This window comes from Danio rerio, chromosome 25 (assembly GCF_052040795.2).
Source record: "Danio rerio strain M-AB ecotype USA chromosome 25, GRCz13ab, whole genome shotgun sequence".
In the NCBI taxonomy this organism is placed as follows: Eukaryota; Metazoa; Chordata; class Actinopteri; order Cypriniformes; family Danionidae; genus Danio; species Danio rerio.
The window spans coordinates 21,227,743-21,252,482 of record NC_141045.1 but is presented as its reverse complement, the minus strand read 5'-3'; the positions used below and the strand labels follow the sequence as shown (position 1 = coordinate 21,252,482).

At 36.4% G+C, this 24,740-nt stretch overlaps 2 protein-coding genes across 27 annotated transcripts in view; both read right to left on the bottom strand.

The window, feature by feature from the left end:
* Positions 1 to 162: 162 nt before the first annotated feature.
* kcna6a (potassium voltage-gated channel, shaker-related, subfamily, member 6 a) lies at positions 163 to 8,107 on the bottom strand. 2 transcript variants are annotated; one of them, XM_087311225.1, is made up of 2 exons: positions 2,696 to 8,107; positions 163 to 1,003 (listed from the first exon to the last, which is right to left on the bottom strand). In XM_087311225.1, the coding sequence occupies exon 1, from the start codon at positions 4,152 to 4,154 to the stop codon at positions 2,727 to 2,729; it is 1,428 nt and encodes a 475-aa protein (XP_087167351.1). In that variant the 5' UTR covers positions 4,155 to 8,107; the 3' UTR covers positions 163 to 1,003; positions 2,696 to 2,726. The 2 variants fall into 2 exon arrangements, with proteins under 2 accessions (XP_087167351.1, NP_001124098.1); NM_001130626.1 differs by lacking the exon at positions 163 to 1,003 and having other exon boundaries at positions 2,707 to 4,176.
* A 6,767-nt stretch (positions 8,108 to 14,874) lies between these two features.
* The window catches only part of gramd4b (GRAM domain containing 4b), a 65,726-nt gene continuing 55,860 nt past the window's right edge, over positions 14,875 to 24,740 (bottom strand). For all 25 annotated transcript variants that reach the window (XM_087312155.1, XM_087312156.1, XM_087312157.1 and 22 more), the window contains one exon: positions 14,875 to 20,109. In XM_087312155.1, the coding sequence (XP_087168281.1) occupies positions 19,993 to 20,109 (117 nt within the window). In that variant the 3' untranslated portion in view covers positions 14,875 to 19,992. The remainder of the gene's footprint in view (positions 20,110 to 24,740) is intronic.

Below are 24,740 nucleotides of genomic sequence, written 5' to 3'. Positions count from 1 at the left end.
ATTATACATAATCTTAGTAAATCAATTAATAAAATCTCCCATAAATCATAGTACCATTTAGTTTTATTAATAAGTAAAACCAATAAAACAAAATTTAAATAAAAATAAAATAAAATAATAAATTATACAAAAAAATTAGGAATGAAGGGGTTCAAACTAGGATAGTTTATGAATGTGACCACATTTATTTATCAAAAATAAGTTAACAATTTAAATCTCATTAAATAACAAGTTAAAAAAAACTGTTCACTGAATTGGTCTCATGCTGTCATGTGAACAGTTAACAAGTCAAAACATGTTAACAAAGATCTAATGTCAAACCATTAAAAAATATCCTGAGGAAAGGCAACATATTCAAAAAGCAGCTTACACAAGACAGAAATCATTTAGATATTTTAAGAGCAATATTTCATAAAGACAGTGACACAGTGATGGCTTAAATAAAACGTAATTAATTTATAAACATTCAGTTACAAATATATTACAATATATTACAAAAAAATCTCAAATCTGCCGGTGAGGATTGTAAATAGCCTATATGTAGGCTGATATTGATTGCGGAACCGACAATTATATGTATTACGTAAACAAATGATAACTTGATGCATTTAAATTGACTGAAAAAGGCTACATTTGAATGTAATAACGTGATATTGAAAGCTGATTGGTTTAAAAATGTTTTTTTCATTGACTTACGTAAATGTCGGATTCGTCAGTTAATAATAGCAAAGCGTTTGTCATCATTCCATCAGCCTCCTTCATCGATTAACATACACTGGTTTTGCCAAATTGATCGCAAGATATTTACATTATAAACATTATACATATCAATTTGTACGTTTTAAACGTTACCTGGCCTATATGCTTCATTTAAGCTCGCTTTCAATACTCAGCCTACATATGACTTTAAAAACACTTACAATGCAGACAGCGGATGTTTACAAAGGTAAAAGTAACTTCTGTCTTCTTTAGAGAAGAAAATTCTTCATACTTCTGCTGCAACCTGAAATTAGAAATAACATCATGGCAGTGACATTGATAATGGATACTCGTTGTGAATGTGACATTTGTGTTACTAACAGTTTACAGCTTGTTTTTTTAATAATGGAGTCTCTAGTCTGCAGAGCCTAAAACCACCACAAGGGGATACCCCAGAAATAACAAGGGAGTTTCACATGTGACAGACACTTTCAACTTTTAACAAGTTTAATGTTTTTTTTTTTATGTAAAAAAAAAAAAAAATCATAATGATTTTTATATCACACCCTTTTATTTCAATATTTAAAACAATAAGTAAGACTAAATTACCAAATTTCTTCACATATATCTAAATATTTTTAACATTAATAATACTGTTTGTTATTTGAATAGATTTAATTAAATTATTAAGGGGTTTTCACTCTTAAAAATAAAAGTTCCACAAAGTTTCCTTTTCCTTTGAGATAGGGCTGCAGGGTATTGGAAAAAAAATCTGACATTGCAACATTTTCATTCACTACGATATATATTGCGATATAAATGCTATTTCTGCAGATAACCTGAACAGCTTGTAAAGCATTTATAATTTTAGATCAGTTGGGATGATTCTATAGGGGAGAGTATCTGCATGAAATATTTTAAAAATGACATGCAAAGTTTAGTGAAACAGAGAAAAGAGGCAAATAAACAATGATTTATGATTTTCTGGAGAGTCAAACAGTATTCAGAAGCAGAAATTAAATGATTATCATATTATAATAATAATAATAATGACAACAACACTTTATCATTTTAATTGAGTAAATATATAATCTGCAATTAATTTTTAGGCTACAAACACTTCATTTATTGTGCCCAAATGGCTTGAATTTGCTTTAAATTCTTACAGTCAGGTCTTTATAATGCATGCAAATAATAAACTTTCACTCTAAGGTTAAAATATGAAATTACTCCTATGTTGTTAGCTGTAATGTCTGGTCAACTACAATCCTGACTACATTGCATATCCCTGCGATGTGACTATTGCGGACTCGCACATTGCGATATCAGTGCTGAAACAATATATGTTCTGCAGCCCCACTTTGAGAACCTGTCAATTAAAAGAAAGTTTTTGTGGAATGGAAAGATTCCAAGTATTTTAAAGCTTATTCATGCAACCACTGATGCCAATGAAGTAACTTTATTTTTATTAATGTACAGTATAGGGTTTGGGGACACACTTTTTTTTTTTTTTTTTTTTTGGAGAAAAAGCACAAAAACAAATTAAAACAACTGCAACATATAGTCATTAATTAAATAAAAAAAAAATGTAAAAACAGATAAATATATAAGCATTATTATAACTAACATTTTAGAGAATCGATGTAAATAATTTATACAGAATTTTCAAAAAAACTATTCACATGGTGAAGAAAATAAACGTCAAACAGATAAATAAAAATACATTAAAGGGATAATTCAAATTCAAAAGCAAATAAATGAATAAATACAGTCCTATGATGAGAAGAAAAATGTAACAATGTAAATTTAAAATTATCTAAAATTTGATTTTAGACCATTTATATTATTAATTTTCTACAGGATAAGTTAGGTCTTTATAAATAAGATGGGCTCTGTAGCATTTAAAAGATTGGAAACCCTTTGAGTGGTCATTGACTCACAAGTTCATTCAGTTCTTATCTAGATCTAAAATTAGCAGGAGTAACATAATACTCACATGGAGCCATGTTTTGGTACAGGTGGTTTTCTTATACGTCTGTGAGTTTGCCCGTGTAGTCCTCTGATGGCCCGAAATTTAATATGCTTGATATTGTACAGGCATCATCATTTGAATGCTCTGATATCATGAGAGAGGATTTACTGTCACTTTTATTTCTGTCACACTGCATAGGCAGCGAGCGGCCACAGGTTACATGTGTATATTCCACTTGATCCGCCTCGTTGTGCTCTCTGTGATAAAAGTAATTAAAATTCGACACGATTACTGGTACAGGAAGGGCAATGGTAAGAACTCCTGCTATGGCACACATTGATCCAACAATTTTGCCCCCAATTGTGACCGGGTACATGTCACCATATCCAACAGTAGTCATTGAAACAACTGCCCACCAGAATGCATCAGGGATACTAGTAAAAGAAGTTTCTGGGTCATCCGCTTCGGCGAAGTAAACTGCACTGGAGAACAATATAATGCCGATGATGAGGAAAAAAATCAGTAGTCCGAGTTCTCGCATGCTTGCTCGTAGGGTCTGACCAAGAATCTGCAGACCCTTGGAGTGCCTTGAAAGTTTGAATATCCTAAAGACGCGTACCAAGCGGATGACTCTCAGTATGGCGAGAGATGTGGTCTGTTGTTGGTTTGACTGCACCTCACCAAGTTCTAAACTCAGAGTAATGAAATATGGCATAATGGCAACAATGTCTATGGTGTTCATGATGTCTTTGAAGAAGGTGGGCTTGCTTGGGCAAGCAAGAAACCTTATAAACAGCTCAAAGCAAAACCAAACAATACAAATAGTCTCCAATAAGAAGAATGGGTCCGTGTATGCGCTTAATCTTTGTACAGAAGTTGTACTGTTTGCCGGAAGGTGATTATCGAACACCCGATCATCTTCTCTAAACTCTGGCAAAGTTTCTATACAGAAGATTATAATGGATATCAGGATGACCATTACTGAAACGATAGCAATAATTCTAGCTGCACCCGAGCTGTCAGGATGCTCAAACAACAGCCAGATTTGACGCTTAAACTCATTGGATGGCAAGGGACGTTCGTCTTCTTTCAGCAAACCTTCATCCTCTTGAAAATGTTTGATGACATCATCACCAATCTCGTAAAATTTGATTTCATCTAGGAACATGTCAACTGGCACGTTGATGGGTCTTCGAAGTCTTCCGCCTGATTGGTAATAATACAGGATCGCATCAAAGCTCGGTCTGTTCCTGTCGAAGAAGAACTCATTCCTCAGTGGGTCGAAGAACCTCATCCTTTTAATGGGGTCTCCTAACAATGTGTTCGGGTACCTCGCAAGCGTTTTAAGTTGCGTTTCGAAGCGCAGACCTGATATGTTGATGGTGACTAGCTCGCAGCACTCCTGGTCAGACTGTTCCATTTCACAGATGTCCTGTAAGAGGGCAACATGGTCCACACCATCATCCTGGTTCTCTCGGGACATTTTAGCCCCTCGAGAGGAGTGCTGCTTGTGCCTCCTCGACTTGCTACCACTCCACCAGTTTTTAGGATCTGAGAGCTCCAGCCTGGCTAAGATAGAGTCCTATACTAATTTCTAAAACTGTACCACCTTCCAAAACGTCTTAAGACTGTATTTAACACTGGTTTATTGGTTCAAAGTAACAGAAGTCATTCTGGCAGCATGGTCAGCCGAGAGCTCAAACAGATATAGTACCAGTCAGACTGCTTAAGACAGCAAAGGGTGGGCTGAGTTTGATTGGCACACTGAAGCAACGTGCAACGGGTGTTTTGAACTTTAGAGGCACAAAGTTAGAACCTGTAATTTGAAGATGACTGGACAACAAGATGTTTTTATTCATTGTATTTATTAAGTGCATTATAAATCTAAATATGTAGCTAAAATAAATATAAAGATCAATACTTTTATCTTTTAAAATACTGAACAGTTTTGCTGTTCATCAATTAACCATTTACTGATAATTTCAGTAATTTTTTGGCATCAGCAAGGTATTTAAATTAACCACGTCTGAAATCTTTCTCACTGTTTCTCAGGCCTGTGGCCTCTTGAACCGAGGTGAAAGTGCTGGCTTGACTGACACTTGAGCACCCAAAGCAGACGACACATTAAGAAGAAGCATTAGCAGCAGTTACACTGTACGACTTTACAACTAACACCATGAGGCCCCAAGTAGAAATGTGATCATGCCTTTGGTTCATTGGTGCTGATTGATACGGAGAAAGATAGAGAGATAAAATCAACACACCTCCAACACCTATGTGCTGAAAGTTGTCTGGATCAGCTTAGCTGTGGAAAGCAATTGATCAGTATTCATTCTTGTGCTTGCTTTTGTATTTACGGGCTTTACACCAAAGCCTGTTAGGGAGCAGTTGTCTCACCAAAATGCAATAGTAAGTCAAATAATGAAAGTGAAATGTTGACTGCTTTTTACTTTCATCATAGTAATAATAACTTCTGAATAATTTTTCATTTTTATGAGAATAGGGAAGTCCATATAGCTAAAAATAGATACAGGATTAGAGATTTGTCCTGTCCTGTAGGATCTGGCACAAAACAGTAGCAGTAGATCATTTAAATCTTGTAGGTTGTGAGGTCGAGCTGGCATGGTTTGAACTTCTTGCTCCAGCACAATCCACTGCTCAATTGAGGATCTGGGGAATCTGAATGCCAGTGCTGGGCAACAGTGTGTGCCAGGGTGCATTACCCTGTTTAAAGAAGCCACTTCCACCAGGGAACATTATTGTTATGAAAGGGTGCACCTGATCTGCAACAATATTTAATTAGGTAGCACATGTCCAGTTCATTATGAATGGCCGGACCCAGGGTTTCCAAAAGAGCTTCACCCAGAAGATCAGACTTTCTTCACCGGCTCCTAGTGCCATCACTTCGAAAGTAAATGGCACAGTCCATGTGAGTGGACTTAAAGGATCTTGCAAGGTTGTCGCTATGCACACACATTATGCAATCCGAACCATGCCCAGGCACTTTCCCGGTTTGTTTGACAAGTGTGAGAATCAGGCCCAGGCAAAGTTCAGTTGGACGGCCCTGGCTTAGTTGGAAGAGGTGTGTCAGAACGTGGTTAAATTAGGCTTTGGCGTGGTACGCTTGTAGTGTGAGTGCAAAGCTCGCCTGACCCCAAAACTGAAGACTCGACGTGACTTTTACGGGACTGTTTTATGTGGATTTATTAATCATTCCTACTCTTCAATGAACGCAAACTGTCATAGTTTATTACAGATGCAAACCCCTTGCTGCACGTCAGCTGCCCCTTCAGCAAACCTCCTAATACCTGCAGTACAATGACTTTTATGATAATTTATGAGCATCAAAAGTGGGGGATCTGTTCTGTTTACGACTAAAACGATACAACTAAAGCAATCTCCACTGTGCTGAGCGAGAGCATTTCTCTTCCTGTTAAACTGAACAGTCGCATCTTCGATGATGTATGCAGGATCAGGTTCAGAAGGCAAAATGCAGTGTGAGTGCAGGCCGAGGGGAAGAGGGGACAATTGCACTTCGGCACGTTTCAAGGCAACTGTACCTAGTGTGAGTACACCCTAAAAGGAGGAAAAGGGTCACAAAGACATTAGGCCTCAGTGGCTTGGAATAGCCCAATGTCTTTGGTTGTGAAAGGTTGGGGGGAGAGGTCTGCTGAGCAATTTCTACTGAGGGTCCCTAATAAACCTGATTTCTGCCAACTAGGATCGTACACCAAACTTACGTTGCGTCTGAGGGGGATCTTGTCCCCAAATAAGTAGGATTTCTTAAAAGGAGAACACTTTTTCTACTGAAGAGGATCCCACACATCCATCAAAGACCGAGGGGATCCTTTTTTTCCTTGAAGGCAATTACTACAAAGGGGAATATTCCCTCCAACTAATGGAAGCAAAACCAAGGGCACTCCTCATTTGAATGAATGTGATTTCTACTTCAGGTTCCCCCTATAAAGTTACAAGTTTGTGTCAATTATAGTCATCGCAAACATTTGCTTTTGCAGAGTCCATTACACATTAGACTGCAATAACCCATAACCATCATTAAAATACTCGTGTGACTTGCACTCCGTTAAACCTTCTGATAGCTTGAGCCAGATGGCATAGCCTTCATTGCCCTAAGGCATTGGTAAGCATTGGGTGCTCAACACCTTGTCATTGGTTTCGGGTGTTTGTCCCTCATCCAACCACTGCAGACTAGAAGCCTTTTTGAAAGCAAAATCTGTCCCATTAGCCCACACATTTATAGTCACAGTCTTTGAGTTGAAATCACGCTATATAGTTGGAGTGCTATAAAAAAAAAGTGTCTAGAACATTTAGTCAAGAATCACTATGATTGTAACTCACTAAGTGACTGCAGCTGTACCTCTGTCCTTTTTATTAATGAAGTTTACAACACTATCCCCTCCTGACATTAAAAATAATATTCATACAGATATAAACAGACATGATAAATCAGCAAGGCACTTCCAAGTAATCAGTATCAGCGGATTAAGTCCTGGAGATGTACCCAATAAACAGGAAAATATCTCCAGCCAAGGCAGAAAAGCCAGGGATTCCCATGAGAGGAAAATGCTGACCATAAGCAATATACTATCTTAATAAATAGCTCTAGCGCTGGTCATGTGAGCGAAGGACAGCCCTATGGGACGAGATGCCATCATTCCATTCACACCCAAAACATCAGCAAGGAATTCCTGCAATGTTCAGATGCCGTCAGGCTCCCAGAGGAATCCGGGATCACGTTCCACCTTGTGTGTAATGGTGTAATGCTACATTCCAGGAATTTAGCATGTTTTCAAGTATGACAACCTTTGGATCCTCAAATGTCAGCAATCTTAATATGGAGCTGCGACCTGTGGCGCTGATTATCTACAATGAAAGTTCCTTGCTGCTTCTGTGTACTTCCATGTGTGTGTTAGTATTAGAGTCTTTCCCGAGGCTAAATAAAACTCTGATTAGCTTGCGCGCTAACGTCTCAGTTTAGTTTATCAACTCATGTTACATACTTTCGTCCAACAGGCAGCTTAATACTTTCGCCATCCCGTGTGTGTGATAGTACCTTAAAAAACACTTCTGTTTATGTATAGTGGGACAAATTTGTAGTCATTCATATACGATGTTATGTTTTGGCTCTGAAGATGATTTGCATGTGAGGTCACATTCTTCCTTAAAGGGAAAGTTCAAGTTCAACCTAAAATTATGTCCATTACGCACCCTCGTGTCATTGAGTGTGTGTTCAGACACAACAATAATAGTAAATTAGGCCTAGACTGTAGCATATTTCAGACAACAATTTCCATGTTCATTGTACAACTTGTTATAAGGCTGAAATAAAAATGTATATTAGATAAGAAATGAAAATTAGAAACTGACTGGAAGCTGATAAAATTACAAAAGCATAAATAAATATAACTGATTACTATATAGAAATATTAAAATAAAACTAAAAAATGAGCTAAATATAAACTAAAATTAAAACTAAAAACAAAAAAAAAAAGCTACTACTAAAAACTATAATATTTAATGGTAAATAACAGCACCAAGTCATTTAAATAACCAAATTTACTAAAACATAAATATTTATAAATTAATTTAATAGCAATATCTTAAAATCGGTAGAAACAACAGAATTATCTAACTTGAAAATAAAGAATGCAATTATTGCTATACTATTACAAAGGAAAAATAATTCTCAGAAGCACAATAATCTTTTGAGCAACTCAATAAATACAGTATATATGAACAATTCCAGTGTTAGATGTGACTTTTGCATTTGTTTTGGCTACAGAAGCTTCCAGTGTACATAAAGTGACAACACAAAATAAATATGAAAAAAAATAAATAAATACGATGAACATTAAACAGAAATGCGGTTAGTAAAAAAGATCTGGATGTTGAATTGTATGTACAGATTTGTTATAAATATACAGGTTATATGGTGCTGTGTACAAATGCGTATGGAGAAAGTAATGCATTGTATATTGATATAAGGTGCTGTGTACAAGTGCGTATGAGAAAGTATTGCACGTTTATTGCACAGTAGGGGAATATTTAAATGTTCATGAGGTAGATGGCCTGAGGAAACAAACTTTTCCTGTGTCTGGCTCTTTTTGTGCCTGGCGCTCTGAAGCGCTGACCAGACGGTAACAGTTCAAACAGGTAGTGTGCTGGGTGCGAGGCGTCCAGACTGATTTTGCAAGCCCTTTTACTTACTCTGGAAGAGTTCAGTTCTTGAAGTGTAGGAAGGGTAGTGCCAGTGATTCGTTCAGCAGTAGGGACTATTCGCTGTAGTCTACAGAGGTCCAATTTCAATCAATATATATCAAAATGTGGAAAATAAACGTGTTATGGATGTGAACAAAAAAGTCTGCGTGTTTACAGTATACAACATACTTTTTTGTTATTCTGTAAATTTAAACTGCACAACCCAAAAGAAACAACGATAATCAAAATGATAAGAGTGGGCTCTTTATAAAACAAAAACGATTGGTTTTATTTTATTTAGTATTTTCACATTTATAAGGAAATTATGAGGGATGTGACATCGCTACGTTATGGATGTGACGGATGTGAAATTGCCACTTGTGTGACTTTGGTAAATCAAATAGAATAGTTTGAAAACATTGACAGATGCATTTTTGAGTATTTCTAAAGTACGTTAAAATACTTGCTCACACAAATTGTTAAGAAAAAATACAGGCTGAAAAAACAATATAAGGAAATATATCAATTTAAATATCCCCACCCCCCTCACATGTGGTCTCTTGAAACTGGGGTATCCAATAAATAGAAGTTAACAGAAAAACAAAATACAGTATCAGTATCAATTATACAAAGTAAGGCAATCATTCTAGATCCGGATCATTGTTTTGTGCGAAAAACATGCAAATTTTGTCAGCAGCTGAAATATAGATCTTTAATGTACTTGTTTAAGTTCACTCGAGCTGTGGATAATTCCAACATTATGCTGTACCAACCACTTCTACATTTCCAAATTATGTGGAGGCAGCCAATGTTGGGCTACTAGTTTTTTTTTTTTTGCAGAAGTTAAGCCAGCCAGCCAAACCGCTTTTTGTAGCTTGATGAGATTCAACGTAGAATCATCGCTCAGTAATAGAATAGAAGGATTCACTGGTACAGGATATCCAATAAGTTAAGCTAAGATAACCCAAACCTCATTCAAAATAGTTTGTATTTTTCCACATTCCCACATCATATGGTAAAAAGATGCAAGTTCCTGGTCAGAATTATTTATCACAGAGAACACTAAAGTAGGCGTTGATATGATGTCTTTTGAGTGGTGTCCAGTAGGTTCTATGACAAAAGTTATAGTAAAAACGTTGAAGTAAAAATGTTCTGCCAAACTCTTTCCCAGTCTGTGACACCCTCTTGTAGTTTCCCAACTGCGCTGTACATTCCCAAAGGCTTTGCTGTATCCTCCAGGGCCTTTTTGTACGTCCATAGGGTAAAATGATTAGTAGAGGATAGATCAAACCAAACAATTATTGGATGAGTGGGAAGATTGTCCCCTCAGGGAACCCCGCAGATATAAAAAGAAAGGTTCAAGAACACCTCTCTTTTAAAGTATTATTTTCATATAGAATGCTTTACAATAACACATTTGTGCATATTAGATTAGACCTCTAAGAGAGGCAGGATATAGTTGAGCATAAGTAGCCCCGGTTGCCCTCATGCTTCTTGACCTCATCAGATTGCTTCCGTTTACGTAAAACTGCAGCAGAAAAATCCAAATGTTTCCAAACATCACAGCCTGGTCCCCGCTATCCAACTCCTTCGCTGCTGTGATGACCTGTTCCTTGTCCACGTACAGTAGTTATAGAATACAGGATACAAAGATGGTGTCTTGATGGCTCTGGTTGGAATGCGATGGGCTCGATCATCATAAGGCTCGATCATCATATCCCCTGAGAGCTGAGTAACCAGGATTGAAAAAACTTGGGAGGACGATCATCTTATAAATTCTCGAGACGCCCAACAATACGTATGTTCTTTCATCAACCTCTATTTTCCAAATCAGGTAAATTTAATCTGTAATTTGCCCTCGACTGGGGCATGAACATCTTCCACTGTGGAGATTTGGTTCACAGTTTCTGCGATTTCGCTTTTCGTGCTCAAGTTTTTCGTTCTGTTTTTACAATAGTTGAGACGGTGAACTCAGCTTTTCATCGATTTTTTACGAAATCTTTTCCGTTATTTCCGTAATGACCTGCCACATACCAGGTTCGGGAACACTGGTGTTAGCATTCAAGGCAGGTGATAGTAGTGTTATCGTCACTCTGAAGCTTACTTTCTGTCTCGGATTTTTTTGTGTGTTTCGTCTAAATGTAGCATTTCGATTCCTTTAAGTAGTATGCATCATAGTCATAGCAAAGTGTGCTGCAAGTAACACAGAAGATAATGAGCTCCTCTGTCAAAAATAATGATAATTGAATCCCACTGTGCTAAACGTGAGGGTTCTTTAAGCTGCCATCTTATAGATTTCCCTAGTCAACACCAAGGCCAAAATTTGCAAAACCTTTCCCTCTGGAATAAAATTCAATTTCAATTTAATTTGAAAATAATTTCAATGAATTAAAAAGTTGAAATAACATTTAGTAATGTCATTTGAGGTTGAAAACCCTTGTGGAAATGAATGGTCAAGATTTGTGTTTTAAGTTGTGCAGATTTACCCTAGATGCAGTTATGGAGGTGACACAGCTAAATATACTGTAAGTGATGGATGATAATGTGATGATAAGTCTGCTGAGAAGCCTTTTCATTTAGATAATATACCTCTAAAGCATTATTAGCCCATGTTCAAATAATGCTATTTGAACATGACCTCGATGGATTGTTAGCAAGGACACTCAACTATTTCATATGAGGTCAAATGCATGTTTTGCTAGATAATCAGCCCCTGTACGGAGGCTCAGCAGGTTCATATTGTGCCACTCTGTTAAGCTGCTGCTCACTTGAACACCTTTAGCCACCGCACATCAAGGCTTTCTCCATAGAAAGTGAATACGACTGGCAGGCGGCGAGCCAGTTCTGAGAGTTTGAGGCTCTCCGGTTTTAGCAGGGTGTCAGTTGAGTTTGATGAGCATGTTTTTGCTGATAGGTATAAAGCGTTGTGCTGAAACCTGAGCTTGGAGATCCGGAAGGTTGGAAGGATCTTCTGCCTGCTCTGTTCCTCTTCTGACCCTTTCCGGATTATGATTACAGTCCTTGATTAACACTTGCCCTTTTTAGTCTCAGACACTCAGTCTGCTGTTTCTCTGCTCTCAGGTCTGCTGGAAAGAAGACGCAAATTGTGTCCTGCTCTACATAAAAACAGGTTTTGGTGTCAGTTAAATGTCATTTTTAGTAGTGGCTTCTGGACCGTAAGATAAAGAATAAACTGTTATTTTTTAGGCATTAAAATGAGTCATTGTATTATTAGTATTGTATCTATACTGGCAAAAAATGACCTTTTAAAGTGTACCACATATGTTAACCAAAGTTTGTCCAAAGTCCTAATCTGCAGAGTTTAATATGAAGTTTGACCATTCTTTTTAGCTTCAACTCTTCTGGGAAGGCTTTCTACAAGTTTTAAGAGTGTGTTCAAGGGAATTTGAACCATTCTTCTAGTTCTGGAGGGCCGGTGTCCTGCAAAATTTAGTTCCAACCCCAATTAGACACACCTGAGCCAGCTAATCAAGCTATTTCTAGGTATACTTGAAACTTCAAGGCAGATGTATTGAAAGAAGTTAAAGCTAAACTATGCAGGACTCCAATTCATCCCAAAAATGTTCAATCAGGTTGAGTTCAGGACTCTGTGCAAGTCCTCCACACCAAACTCACTCATCCATGTCTTTATGGACTTTGCTTTGTGCACTGATGTACAGTGATTTTGGAACAGGAAGGATTATTCCCAAACAGTCTCGACGAATTTGCGAGCAAGAAACTTTCCAAATTGTTTGTTTCTTTCTCTAGATAAAAGAGGCCAAGCTTAACCTCTGAAAAGTAACCCCACGCCATAATCATCCCTCCAGAAAACTTTACATTTGCTGCAATGCAGTCAGGCAAGTACTGTTCACCTTGCAAGGAACAAACTCAGACTCATTCATCAGATAGCCAGACAGAAATGTGATTGGGAACTCCAAAGAACCTGTCTCGACATCTCTACAGTCCTGTTGTGGTGCGCTTTACACCACTGCCCATTTCATGAAGCTCTCTATTCACTGTTTTTGAGCTGTTTGGAGGTGGTCTGTACTGTACAGCAGCTACAGTATGGACTGCAGAAAGTTGGTGACTTCTGTACACTCAGTCATTTTACATGGCCTATCACTTAATGATTGAATTGATGATGTTCCTAATTGCTTCCAATTTGGTATAATAGCACTATCAGTTGACTGGAATATTTAGTAATGAGTGAAATTACACGAATGGGCTTTTTTGGAACAAGTGTACATAGCATTTGAATTAACATAACGTCCTGAGAGCGACTGCCTCTTTCACAGATTTTTGCAGAATCAATATGTTTACGTGCTGGATTTTTTACACACGACCATGGAAGTGATTGAACAGCTGAATTCAGTGATTTTGGAGGGGTCTCCCAAAACATTTGGCAAAATAGTGTACATTCAATAGTTTTTTTGGTGTTGTTGTTGAAATATGCAATCATGTTGTGTTTATCATGGGATTATTATAGTTTTTCTTTATAAGAAAAAAATCATAATATCATCTTAATGTAAACAGTTTTTAATAATACTATTGATAATATGATAGAGCATTTGCAATATTGTTAAGGACTAATTTGTATTAGCAGTAAGTTAATAAACAACGATTATAAAAAAAGATAGTAATGATATAAAATATGTATACACACACCTATATTGTTAATAACAATATTCATACACCCCCCCCCCCATTTAAATTTTCATTTTAAAAGTACCTTATTTATGGAAACTCCACTGAATAAAATGAAATTGGATTTTTGAGTACAGAATATATAGAAGCGCTCTGTTTCTGCATCTGATGTGTTGAGGTATGCAGTACAGTTGAACATTGTGTGCATCATTTCTCAGTAAAGGGGACGGAAACTGGATCCTGCCCCACGAGTCTCCCATTGGACTGCCAGTAACCACCGCTAGTATTAATAGCCAGCACTTCCAGCACTTTCCGAAGAACCGTATAGAAAAGCATGCATTTACATGGCATTTTTCAACAGTCTGCGATTAATATTAGGATTTAATAAAAAAAAAAAAAAAGATTTTAAGGCAGATTCTCAGAATTAGTTTGTTCTTCTTAAATGAGCAATAAATCTCAGCAGCTCCTAAACACCAAACCTCACATTTTTACAGTTTTTACATATGTAGATTTTAACAACAACAACAACAAAAAGAAGAAATTTCTTTTAACAAAAAGAAATCAGTAATCAACCTTTGACACTAATATAATAATAAATGGTTTTAATACATATATTTAAATGAGTTTACATTTGTGTGCGAGAAATGTACAAAAATCACTTTTTTTCTGGTTGAAAATAAATCTGAAAGTGTTAAGGAATTTAGTTTTAAACATTTTAATCTTTTCTTTTGAACAGCTCGATCATTTTTGATTTAAAAACTGTTAAAAACTGAATATACTTCAACGGACCACCAAGCTTCCCTAGAAGGAAATACAGCAGTGAGGACCCTTCATGGTTTGTCTTTTAAAAGGCCCATGTGGTGCCCTCTAGTGTAACATCTGTGTACATTCTCATATATATTACATAACATTACATTCTTTTTCGCCAGCGTGGACCACACCACACTATGAGCTAGACTTTATTGTAGGGATGGTAAGGAAACAGTGGGATAAAGGGAAGTAAGAGGATAAACTTTGAACAGGTAGGTACTGTAGGTTGATCGGGCATTCTACGATAATGCCCAGAGACTCAGAGGTGTGGGTACGGTCTCTGTAATATTTTGAGTGATTGAATCCCAACCCAAGAGGGAGGAGAGGGTTGTAAGGATTGTTAATGGGAAGCAAGAAAAGGAAGGGAGGGTGGGTGTAAGAGGACAAGAAGAACAGTGCTAGAGGGCTGCTCTGCCTTAAATAAATTTTAGCAAGTAGGTGATCGATCAAAGAGGCAGTATGGCATGGTCCCAGTATGAAACCATTTTGACATTTGAATAAGTAGATTAAAAACAACAGAACACCAAAGGTTACAAAGAACTCCGAGTTTATTTCTTCTCCGATGAAGACCCATCAGAGAAAAGCAGGAGAGAGTTTACCAGACATGTACATCCAGTGTAAATACAAATGCTTGATAAACAAACATCCAGTCACATTCAGCACATCAGATTCACCCAAACCTCAGAGTACACCGACTATTTTTTTTTCCTCTGAAAAGTTGCTTAAACCAGTGGAAATTTGATTGTGACAAACGTGTTACAATCAACTAAACAGATTCCTGATTGAAACTTAAAACAGTGTGAACACTGAAATACACTAAGTGATGGAACAGAGGTTAACACCCTTCCAGTGAATATCATAAAAAACATTGAAAGATTGCAGTTTTACTCAGTTTACTCACTCTCAGGCCATTTTACATTTGAGATTTTTTGTTGAGTAGAACATCAAAGCAGATTTTTACCTGAAACTGTGGTTCTTGGCGATTTATAAAATGCAAGTCAATGGTATCTGCCACTTTGTGTTGAAACAAAACAACATTCAGGCAAAAATTAAAACAATTTAAATAAGGATGTGGACTGAAGATGATAAATATTTTTCATCCAAGGACGCTAATCTGAGTTATGCAGAAAACCGTAATAATCTAAAAATATATGTATGAATAAAGCATCATTGCCATCCAATAAGGGTGTCACGATCCTCCAAATCCTCGATTCGATTACATTTTTGATTCTAGTCACGATTTGATTCGATTTTCGATTTAAAAAAAGAAAAATTTAAAAGCACAAGCTATGCCATTTTAAGACTTTTATGCAATATAATAATATTTGACCTTTGTGTGCTGTGACAGTCATGAAGCTCTGTGTTGCTCTGAAGGTCCAGCAATCTGTATTCAAGGCTAAATGTGCACTGCTAAGACCTTCAATAACTTTATCCTTCACATCATTGTACATGGAGGGTATCACCATATCTGTGAGATGAGTTCTACTTGGGATTTTGTAGCGCGGTTCTAGCACGTTAATTAAATGCCTAAAACCGGAGTTTTAGGTGAGGGCTGCTCAGAAATGCAAAACTCCAGTGTGGATCGTTGTCATTTTAAAACATCATTTAAGAAATACGACCAATTAGTGTAAACAGGGCCTGAGTGTGTATTTTTCGCGAGCGGATTTAGAAATGGGGGTGGGGCGGAGGATCGCGATGCCGGTGTTGTCTATCGGCCCAACCCTGTTGCAGAGCCTGCAAACTTTTTTTTTTTTTGGGTTGACAACACGAACGTTGTCAACATAACTCACTGGAAATCCAAAATACTTCCACACCGGCGACTTCATTGAAAGAGGAGAGGGTTTAAGTTCTGTCGATGGGTCTCCTAATCTGCAGTTCAACAAGCACTTAAACAAGCATGTTTTTATCTGCATGTCAAGCCAAGCTGATGTTTTCCATTTTTTGGATTGGATAATCGAAATGGAGGATGAATTTCGATCGATTTTGAGGTAAAATCGAAATCGTGACACCCTTCCCATCCAACAAGTCAAAGACAACAAAATAATTACCAATTCCTGATAAATCGACTGCAAAAATCAGAAAGAAAAATAGAATTGGCTGCGTAAGAAGCCACTATGGGCCTTTTCAAGACAGTTCTGGAGGTAATAATACTGAAGCACTCTGATGATGGACTTTGGTCTGATGATGGATTTTAGAATGACCAAAACAACATTTTAGATGATTTACTATGTGATCAGTCTGATGGTTTCTCCATTAATGCCAAATCATTACACAAACAAAATCACATGACTTTGACGCACATACTGGAATTTATTCAGTAAGAGTGTATTTCTTAATTGGATAAAAAATATTTACTTATCGATCTTAAATGAAGTTATATTGCAATATTCGAGATATATGAGATAGTGTATAGACCTCTTATTAGCTTCTTTGTATCATCAGGAGCCACTGCTTTTCATTTAGTTTTGCATCTGTTTTTTTTTTTTTTAATCGATCCCATTGATTTGCACCAAGCACCACAGTTTGAGCTGCTATAGAAAAAAGTAATCTGTGAAAATCTCCAAAAAAGACATGAGGGCGAGTAAATAATGACAGAATTTCCTTTTTAAGGGAGTGAACGGACTCTTTAAAGCTGGATGAAGAATCTTACAATGCAGCAGAATAAAATGTTTCAACAAGGCATTTAAAATCCACAATTTTAGTCTGTGTCCTTTAACATTCGTGACAGGCAGAGAGGCTGACTTTCATGCCCCTGCTTGTTCAGGGATCAAATCGGCCCATTGTGGAACACAAATGTAAACTGTTCTGGGGCAGAAACAGAGCGCAAACGACAATACACATATTTTATTTGGCAAACGACAATCACCGGTGGTCAATCTTACCACTTCAGCAGTCATTAGGTAATGGAATCTGTTTTCAGAATGTTAAAAGATTAAACAAACCAAATCACAAAGACATAATACAGAATTCTGCACAGACAATATCACCCTCATATTTATTCTTACTCAATAATCTTCCACTGCGTAAGTGGTTATACCATTTCACAAACCCAAAAAAGTGCTATTTCATAAACCTAGCAAACAGCATCCAAGGAGTCCACAATCCAACAAAACTCCAACATTATACACTGACTTAAAATCATTTGAAGAGATTTAAAGTGGCAAATAATACAAAATAAGGCAGAATAAGGCAGGTGAGAAACAAGGCAGGATGGGAAAAAATGAAAAGTGACTTTATAAAGTGCAATTCAGAACTTAATGTTGAAATGCATGAATAAACATGAGATTAAAAGGGGAAAACCAAGCCAGAAAGAGACATACTGTTACTGTAGGAGCGTCTCCTTCCTTAAGAAAGAAACAAATAAGCATCCAAAAGAAGCCTTTAAAATCTGCATAGTCGAAAGGTACAATTAAAAGAAGTAAAATAATGTATTTAAAACTAGTACCTTTAGTCGCATCTTTATTTTCCACACACTGTTTTAGAAGAATCATAACATTATTTCCATCCAGACATTAGCCTGTAGGTTCTTAAAGGGACAGTTCACCTAAAAAATAATATGAGCTGTTTATTTACACACTCTCAAGCCATTCAGGAAGGAACAATAAAGATGATCCGAGCTGTAAACTGTGATTTATGGACTCATTAAATGTAGTAAATGATTTAAAACTTCAATACATGTGACTCCTAACAATACATGCAGAAGTGAACGTTATTTACAAAAGTTACATAGTGTTCTATTATGCCACAGGTGATTGTTTGCAAAGGCTGTGGGTTAAAGGTAATGTTGTAAATAATGTTCAGTTTCTGGCACAGACTGATCGAGATTCTATAAAAGACCTCGATTTGAAGGGACAGTTCAGCCAAATTTCTTTCATTCATACCATTTACTCAGTTTTTTTTCTATTGAACACAAAAAAGATATTTTGAAAAAATGGGTAACCATTGACTTCCATAATAGGAAAAACTAATTCTGTGGATGTTAATGTTTACCGATTTTCAACTTTCTTCAACACAAATGTTCTAAAGAAGAAAAGGTCAACAAGTGAAGGATGAGTAAATGATGACAAAATGTTTTGTGAACGTTTCCTTTAACATCAGGAGCAAAAAATGTATTTCCCCTCACTGTACGCGTTTTCTTCACTCTCAAAGTGCGGTTCATGCAGTTTATGAATCACCAAAGAGCACTGCTTTATCTAAAAGTCTTGTTTGATGGAAGAAAAAAGAAAGCAAATAAAAGCATCCACAATGAATATTTGATGGCATGAGGGTGAGGAAATAATCAGCAAGTTTTCATTTTTTGAGTGAACAATCCCTTGAAATGATCAGATCTTATTTTTGAGGAGCAATATTAGTAAACGAAGACATTTACAGCAACTAACCACATTTAAAAAGGCATTAAATACTTCAATAATTAATGATGAGTACAATGATGAGAACTGAGAATTAAGAGCTAATATCTGTTAATTTAGAACAGTCTGTTATTTGTGCACATTAATTTAATGGATAAGACCAGTGGTTATTTTTGTGCTTTAATTAAAAATAATTATTATTAATTATTCACCCTGATGATGTTTTCAACCAGTAATGAGCCTCTTAAGCGGCTCGTTAACCTCTTAAAAAACACAAACAAACAAACAAAAACATTGTGTTAACATTCAATCCCCACATTGTTCCAAACCTGTTAGACTTATTATGTGGAATGCATAAACTAGATAGTTTAAAATTATATTGGAAAATGTGCTGTTTTGGACCCTAAGTATTGACAAAAATAGTTTATTTAGCATTCCACAATGAATATAAAAATGAGTCCTACAGTTTTGGAACACGTGAGACAGTAAATACAAATTTTGGGTGCACTACCTCTTTGAAATCTGACTTTCATCACACATAAAAGAGCAGCTTGGACATGAGCTCTAAATATCTCCTTTTGCGTTTTATGCAGAAAAGTCAGTCATATGAGTTTAAAACCACATGAGGGAAAGTAAACAGCAAAAGTTCGATCTTTATGTGAACTACTCCTTTAAAGTAGAGGCTATCGTGATGTCGTAGAATAATACAAGTATCACAAATACTGGAGAAAGTTGGCGCGTCCCGAAGAACTGTGGTCGGCAGTTGCGAGCTGCTATTTGCGCATATGGATTTAAGTAAGTTCCTTTTCCCCCTAAATCACATCTAAAAGCTCTCAACAACACTAAGTGCAGTGTTTCTTTGTGCAAGGCCAGCGGTGATGCAATTAAGTGAAAATGGCGGTAAGCTCGTAGACGATTATACAGTCTGACTACACGAATCACACAAAGCCCTCAAAGGAGAACCAGCTCCCTTATGAAAGGCTGTTTCACTGTTATAGGACACAGGACATGAGAGTAAGAAGCACAACTGACCCCTAACCTTAAAAAAACAACACCCATCCGGACAAACACTTGTGTAAGATTATAGTTCGCTGTCTGAGAGGGCGTTATATAAAACACTAATACTCAATCTAAAAGAGAATATGAAAAAGAGTTTCTTTGCAGTTTCTCCTCCTCAGATCCATGATTCTGGGTTTTTGGAGGACTTCTGGAAGCCGTCGTCTCCACACGTTTCTAGGATAGTGCTACATTAGGGTTAGGACTGCCTTATGAACTACCTTACATCATGTGTAGATCCGGCTATGTCTCTGGGTTTGTGACTGTAGGAGCTGCTGTAGAACTCATGATCTTGGTGTATTGAGAGTGAATGGCATCGAAGGCTTCGTCCCGATGAATCATGGCACCAAACACTAGAGGCTGCAGGAGAGACATCATCAAACCATTAAAGCCATTCTGATAATGATTTAGATTACAACTGGTTTAAACTGGTTAGAATGCAATGCAAGCCTCCGCTTAATATCAAGTTCAACTTGACGCACTTGTTGTTATATTATTAGTTATTGTTTATTACACTGTGGAAAAAAGTTAACTTATCTTAAAATTGTAAGGCAACTTGATCTAAGTTGAGTCAACTCAAAACAGCAAGTCAACTACAGTAAATGGGGTAAAGGTTGCTGCAAGTTGATTTGCAATTTTAAGTCAACTTAATTTTTACAGCATACAGTAATTGTCATGACAAAACATTAGTAAATAAATTTGTAGGTGGGGTTGCAAATTGAATGAATTTAATTATGTATAAAATAATAGTTTGTGTGGGTGGCACGGTGGCTCAGCGGTCACAGCATGAAAGGTCGCTGGTTCGAGTCCCGCTTGGTCAGTTGGCATTTCTTTGTGGAATTTGCATGTTCTTCCTTTGTTCACAAGGGTTTCCTCCAGGTGCTCCCCCCACGATTCAAAATATGCTCAATAAGTGAATTGAGTAAACTAAATTGACTATAGTGCGTGTAAATACGTTGCGGCTGGAAAACATATGCTGGAATAGTTGACGGTTTATTCCTCTGTGGCGACCTCTGAATTAGAGACTAAGCCAAAGGAAAATGAATGAATGAATGATTGTTTGTGACTGAATTTGGAGAACAAATGGTTCATTTAGGCTACATTTGAGATATCAAGCTAACTGCAAAACATCATAATCAATAAAATGGTTAAAGGTTTCTAACATTCCTCAAAATATCTTACGTGTTGCCTGAAACCACTTGAGGGTAAGTAAATGATAAGTGGATTTTGGTTTTCGGGTAATTTACCCCTTTAAGAACGACACAATAATTCAGGTAATTAGAGCAAATAAACAGTTAATTATACAACAATTCACTTTGGTTCTCGAATCTGATTGGCTGATGACTCACTGCCTTTAAACAAAACAGATTAAACCGATATATTTATTGAAATAATATTTTAGTCACCAAACATATTTAGAAATTGAAAGATAATACAATTAAATTCAAGGAAAATATTTTATAAAAAATGACAACTTACAAAATTTCAATAACATTTTATTTTTTTTTTTTTACATTTTTTGCTTCTCTTGATTTTTCATTTTAAAATTTGTATTGAATATTTTTCTATAACATATCAGTTTGAGTGTACTTGTTTTTGGACTGATATTGTAAGTTAATTTGTTAGATATATATGTATACAGGGCTTTACATTAACACCCGCCAACCCGCCAAATGCGGGTAGATTTCAGCTTTGGCGGGTTAGACAGACCATCCCACTAGCCACTTTGGCTGGTTGAAAATAATTTTTAAATTGTAGTTTTCCTAAAAGCAGAGTTCGACAATATAAGGATGACCCAATATGTGTGCATGTGATCTTAGAATCGAGAAGTAAAATAATTGTGATCACGCGAGCAGAAGAAAGCAAATGAATACCGAATGAGAGGATGAGAGCGCGACTGATTAAAACGCATGCGCGCTCCCGAATCGTGAAGTAACCGTGTCTGGAACAGGTTCTGGAAATTATGTTATGTTTCACCTGCTTTCATTTGCTTACGGGTTTATTAGGGGATCAAGCGCGAAGCGCTGAAACCCTATTGTATTTGTTAAGATTTTTATTATTATTATTATTTTTCTGCCCTAGTTTTTATTGGGCAGACCAAACCGTAAGGCCTAGAGAGCTGAAACTTGGCCAGATGGTAGTACTCCGGTACACTACATCCTGGCCAAAAAGATCAGCCTAATCGGACCATAGGTGGCGCTATGGCGCCAAAAACCAACATTTTGCACATTTTTTGCCACCATTTGTACACCGTTTCTCGTAGACTCAAAAACTTTACATTTTTTGAATCCTTGGGTTGGCGCTACATCACGATTTGTCCGAAACCTACTTTTACGAACTAGTCCTAGTTTTTCACTCAATCTGAACCAAACCAGCTCTCAAACATTCTCTGGACACTGAATATCAATAATTATTGAAAAAAAGTTTAAATTTTTATTCTCGCGCAAAACATTACACAAAAATGTTCAATGCTAATTGAAGCTAAATGCTAATTGTAGTTATAACTTTTGAACGGAATGAGATATCATCACCAAACTTGAGACACACATGTGTAAGGTCAATTAAAGGTCACAGTGCAAAATCCGCGGATTTTGGCCACATGGTGTCGCTATAAAGCTTAAAAACATAAAATTTACTCTAACCTTACAACCATTAGTCCAATCAGCTTGAAATTTGGCATGCAGTGTCTTTGGCCAAGTTGTCATAACATACTGTTAGGAAATTGGGACATTTAAAAAAACATGGCCGCCATTGGCCAATTAAATTTGAGCAGCCATTTAACAAGGTTAACGATGAGTGATAAAAACGAAACCCGCTGGGCATGTTCGACTCATGGTCCTAGAGGTCTGTAAGAATTTTGAAAGAAATCGGCCACTAGGGAGCGATTTTACGTATTTTAGTGTGTAATGGGTTGTGTATTACACAACCTTTTGTGCAACCACACAAAATACATATCATATGATAGGCCTGCTCATACCGAACAGTTTGACACTCAAACCACTGCTGTCACTTACACCGTTCATTAAATATTCATCAATATAGGAAAAACCTACTTTTGCGAACTAGTCCCTGGTTTTTGCTCAATCGCAACGAAACCAGCCTGTTAGAATCTATGGACTGAGTAGATCAATAATTATCAAAAACAAGTTGAACTTTTCACTTTGGACAGCCGTAACAGGCTCATTTACAAAAGGGGTGTGTCCACATGAACCTACATGCCTGTAAACCAATAAGAAAAACTCAAAACAACACAGAAATTGGTGAGCACATGTGCCATACCAAAGTAAAGAAACATGGAAAATTTTGTTAGGATCAAACCATAGGTGGCGCTATAATAGCGGAAATGGTCCTAAAAACATGCTAAATGGCTTAAAAATGCAGTAAATGTGCTTTATTTACACACTATTTCACAAATACACTTATTCTACATATCATATGATAGGCCTGCTCATACTGAACAGTTTGACACTAAAACCACTGCTGTTACTCACAACGTTTATTAAAAAACCATCAATATGTATAAACCTACTTTTGCAAACTAGTCCCTGGTTTTTCGCTCAATCGCAACAAAACCAGTGTTGTTAAATTCTCTGGACTGAGCAGATCAATAATTATCAAAAAAAATGTTAAACTTTCCATGTTAAGTAGCTGTAACAGGCTCATTTGCAAAAGGGGCGTGTCTACACGAACCTACATGCCTGTAAACCAATAAGGAAGAGCCAAAACATCACAGAAATTGGTGAGCACATTGGCATATCAATGTGAAGAAACATGCAAAATTTTGTGGAGATCGGGCTATAGGTGGCGCTATAATAGTGGAAATGGTCCTAAAAACATTCTGAAATGGCTTAAAAATGCAGTAAATGTGCTTAAAATACACACTTTTACAAGTTTGATACAAGCTTATCACTTAAATTATTTACATGTTAAATTTTTTGTCCATCTTGAATGTTTTAAAGTCTCAAAACACATATTTTCAATATTCTATCATTTTAGCCACTATAACTATGACTTTTAAAGGTCACCTACCAAATTGAACCACTAGATGTAAGCACAACACCACTTATTTATTGTTCATAACATTTGCATACCTTTGTTTTTTTTAGTTTAAAGTCAAGGAAATTGCATTTAGGATCATTCTGAATCACATTTTGACCTGATGTAAACACTGCTATGCATTAAACATCTAATTTAGTCCCAGTTAACCTCTTCATAATAATTCTAATAGGTAAAACTGGTTCTATAATTAAACACCTTGTTTTAAAACATGTAAAGAAAATCACAACTGTGGCCACTAGATGGCAGTAACAGACCACTCATTGTTTATTTTACTGCTCTGTAGCAAAGAATGTGATGTAATGTAATGTAATGCTTTCTGAATCCCAAATTGACATGGCATGAACACAGTTAATGCATTTAAGATCAAATTTAGTCAAAGCTTGTCACTTTTTACTCTGTAGATTTTTAATTCTTTTAATAAAATACTAATTTTTCATTTTATATAGTTAGAACATGCTCAATTATAGAAGGGATATGTTTATGCACACCTAAATGGCTGTAATCACAAAAATAAATTACACCTTGGCCGCTAGATGGCAGTAGGAGATAACTAATAGCTTATTCACTGCCCTTTTGTCATTTTTATTAAGAAGAGCTAAAATAGCCATAACTCTTATGGATTAAAATATCTTCACCAAACTTGTTACACATATGCAAGAGGTCAGTCCAAGGTCATAGCATGAAACTCATAGACATTGGCCATATGATGGTGCTATACACTGTAAAACCACTGTATCAGAGTAACCATTTATCTGATTAACGTGTCTTTGTCTAAGGTGCCATGACTCGATCTACACATTATATCATAGGGCTGCCTATACTGAATACTTTGACATAATTATGGTCACTCAAAATGTTCATTAAAAATTTGCCAATATTTAAAAACTGAAGTTGTTTTTTGGAGATTTTAATCAAACGTTTGTTAGCTCAAT

Coding starts and splice junctions, on each gene's coding strand:
- kcna6a (XM_087311225.1), bottom strand. CDS start 4,154: ATGTCCCGAGAGAACCAGGATGATGGTGTGGACCATGTTGCCCTCTTA.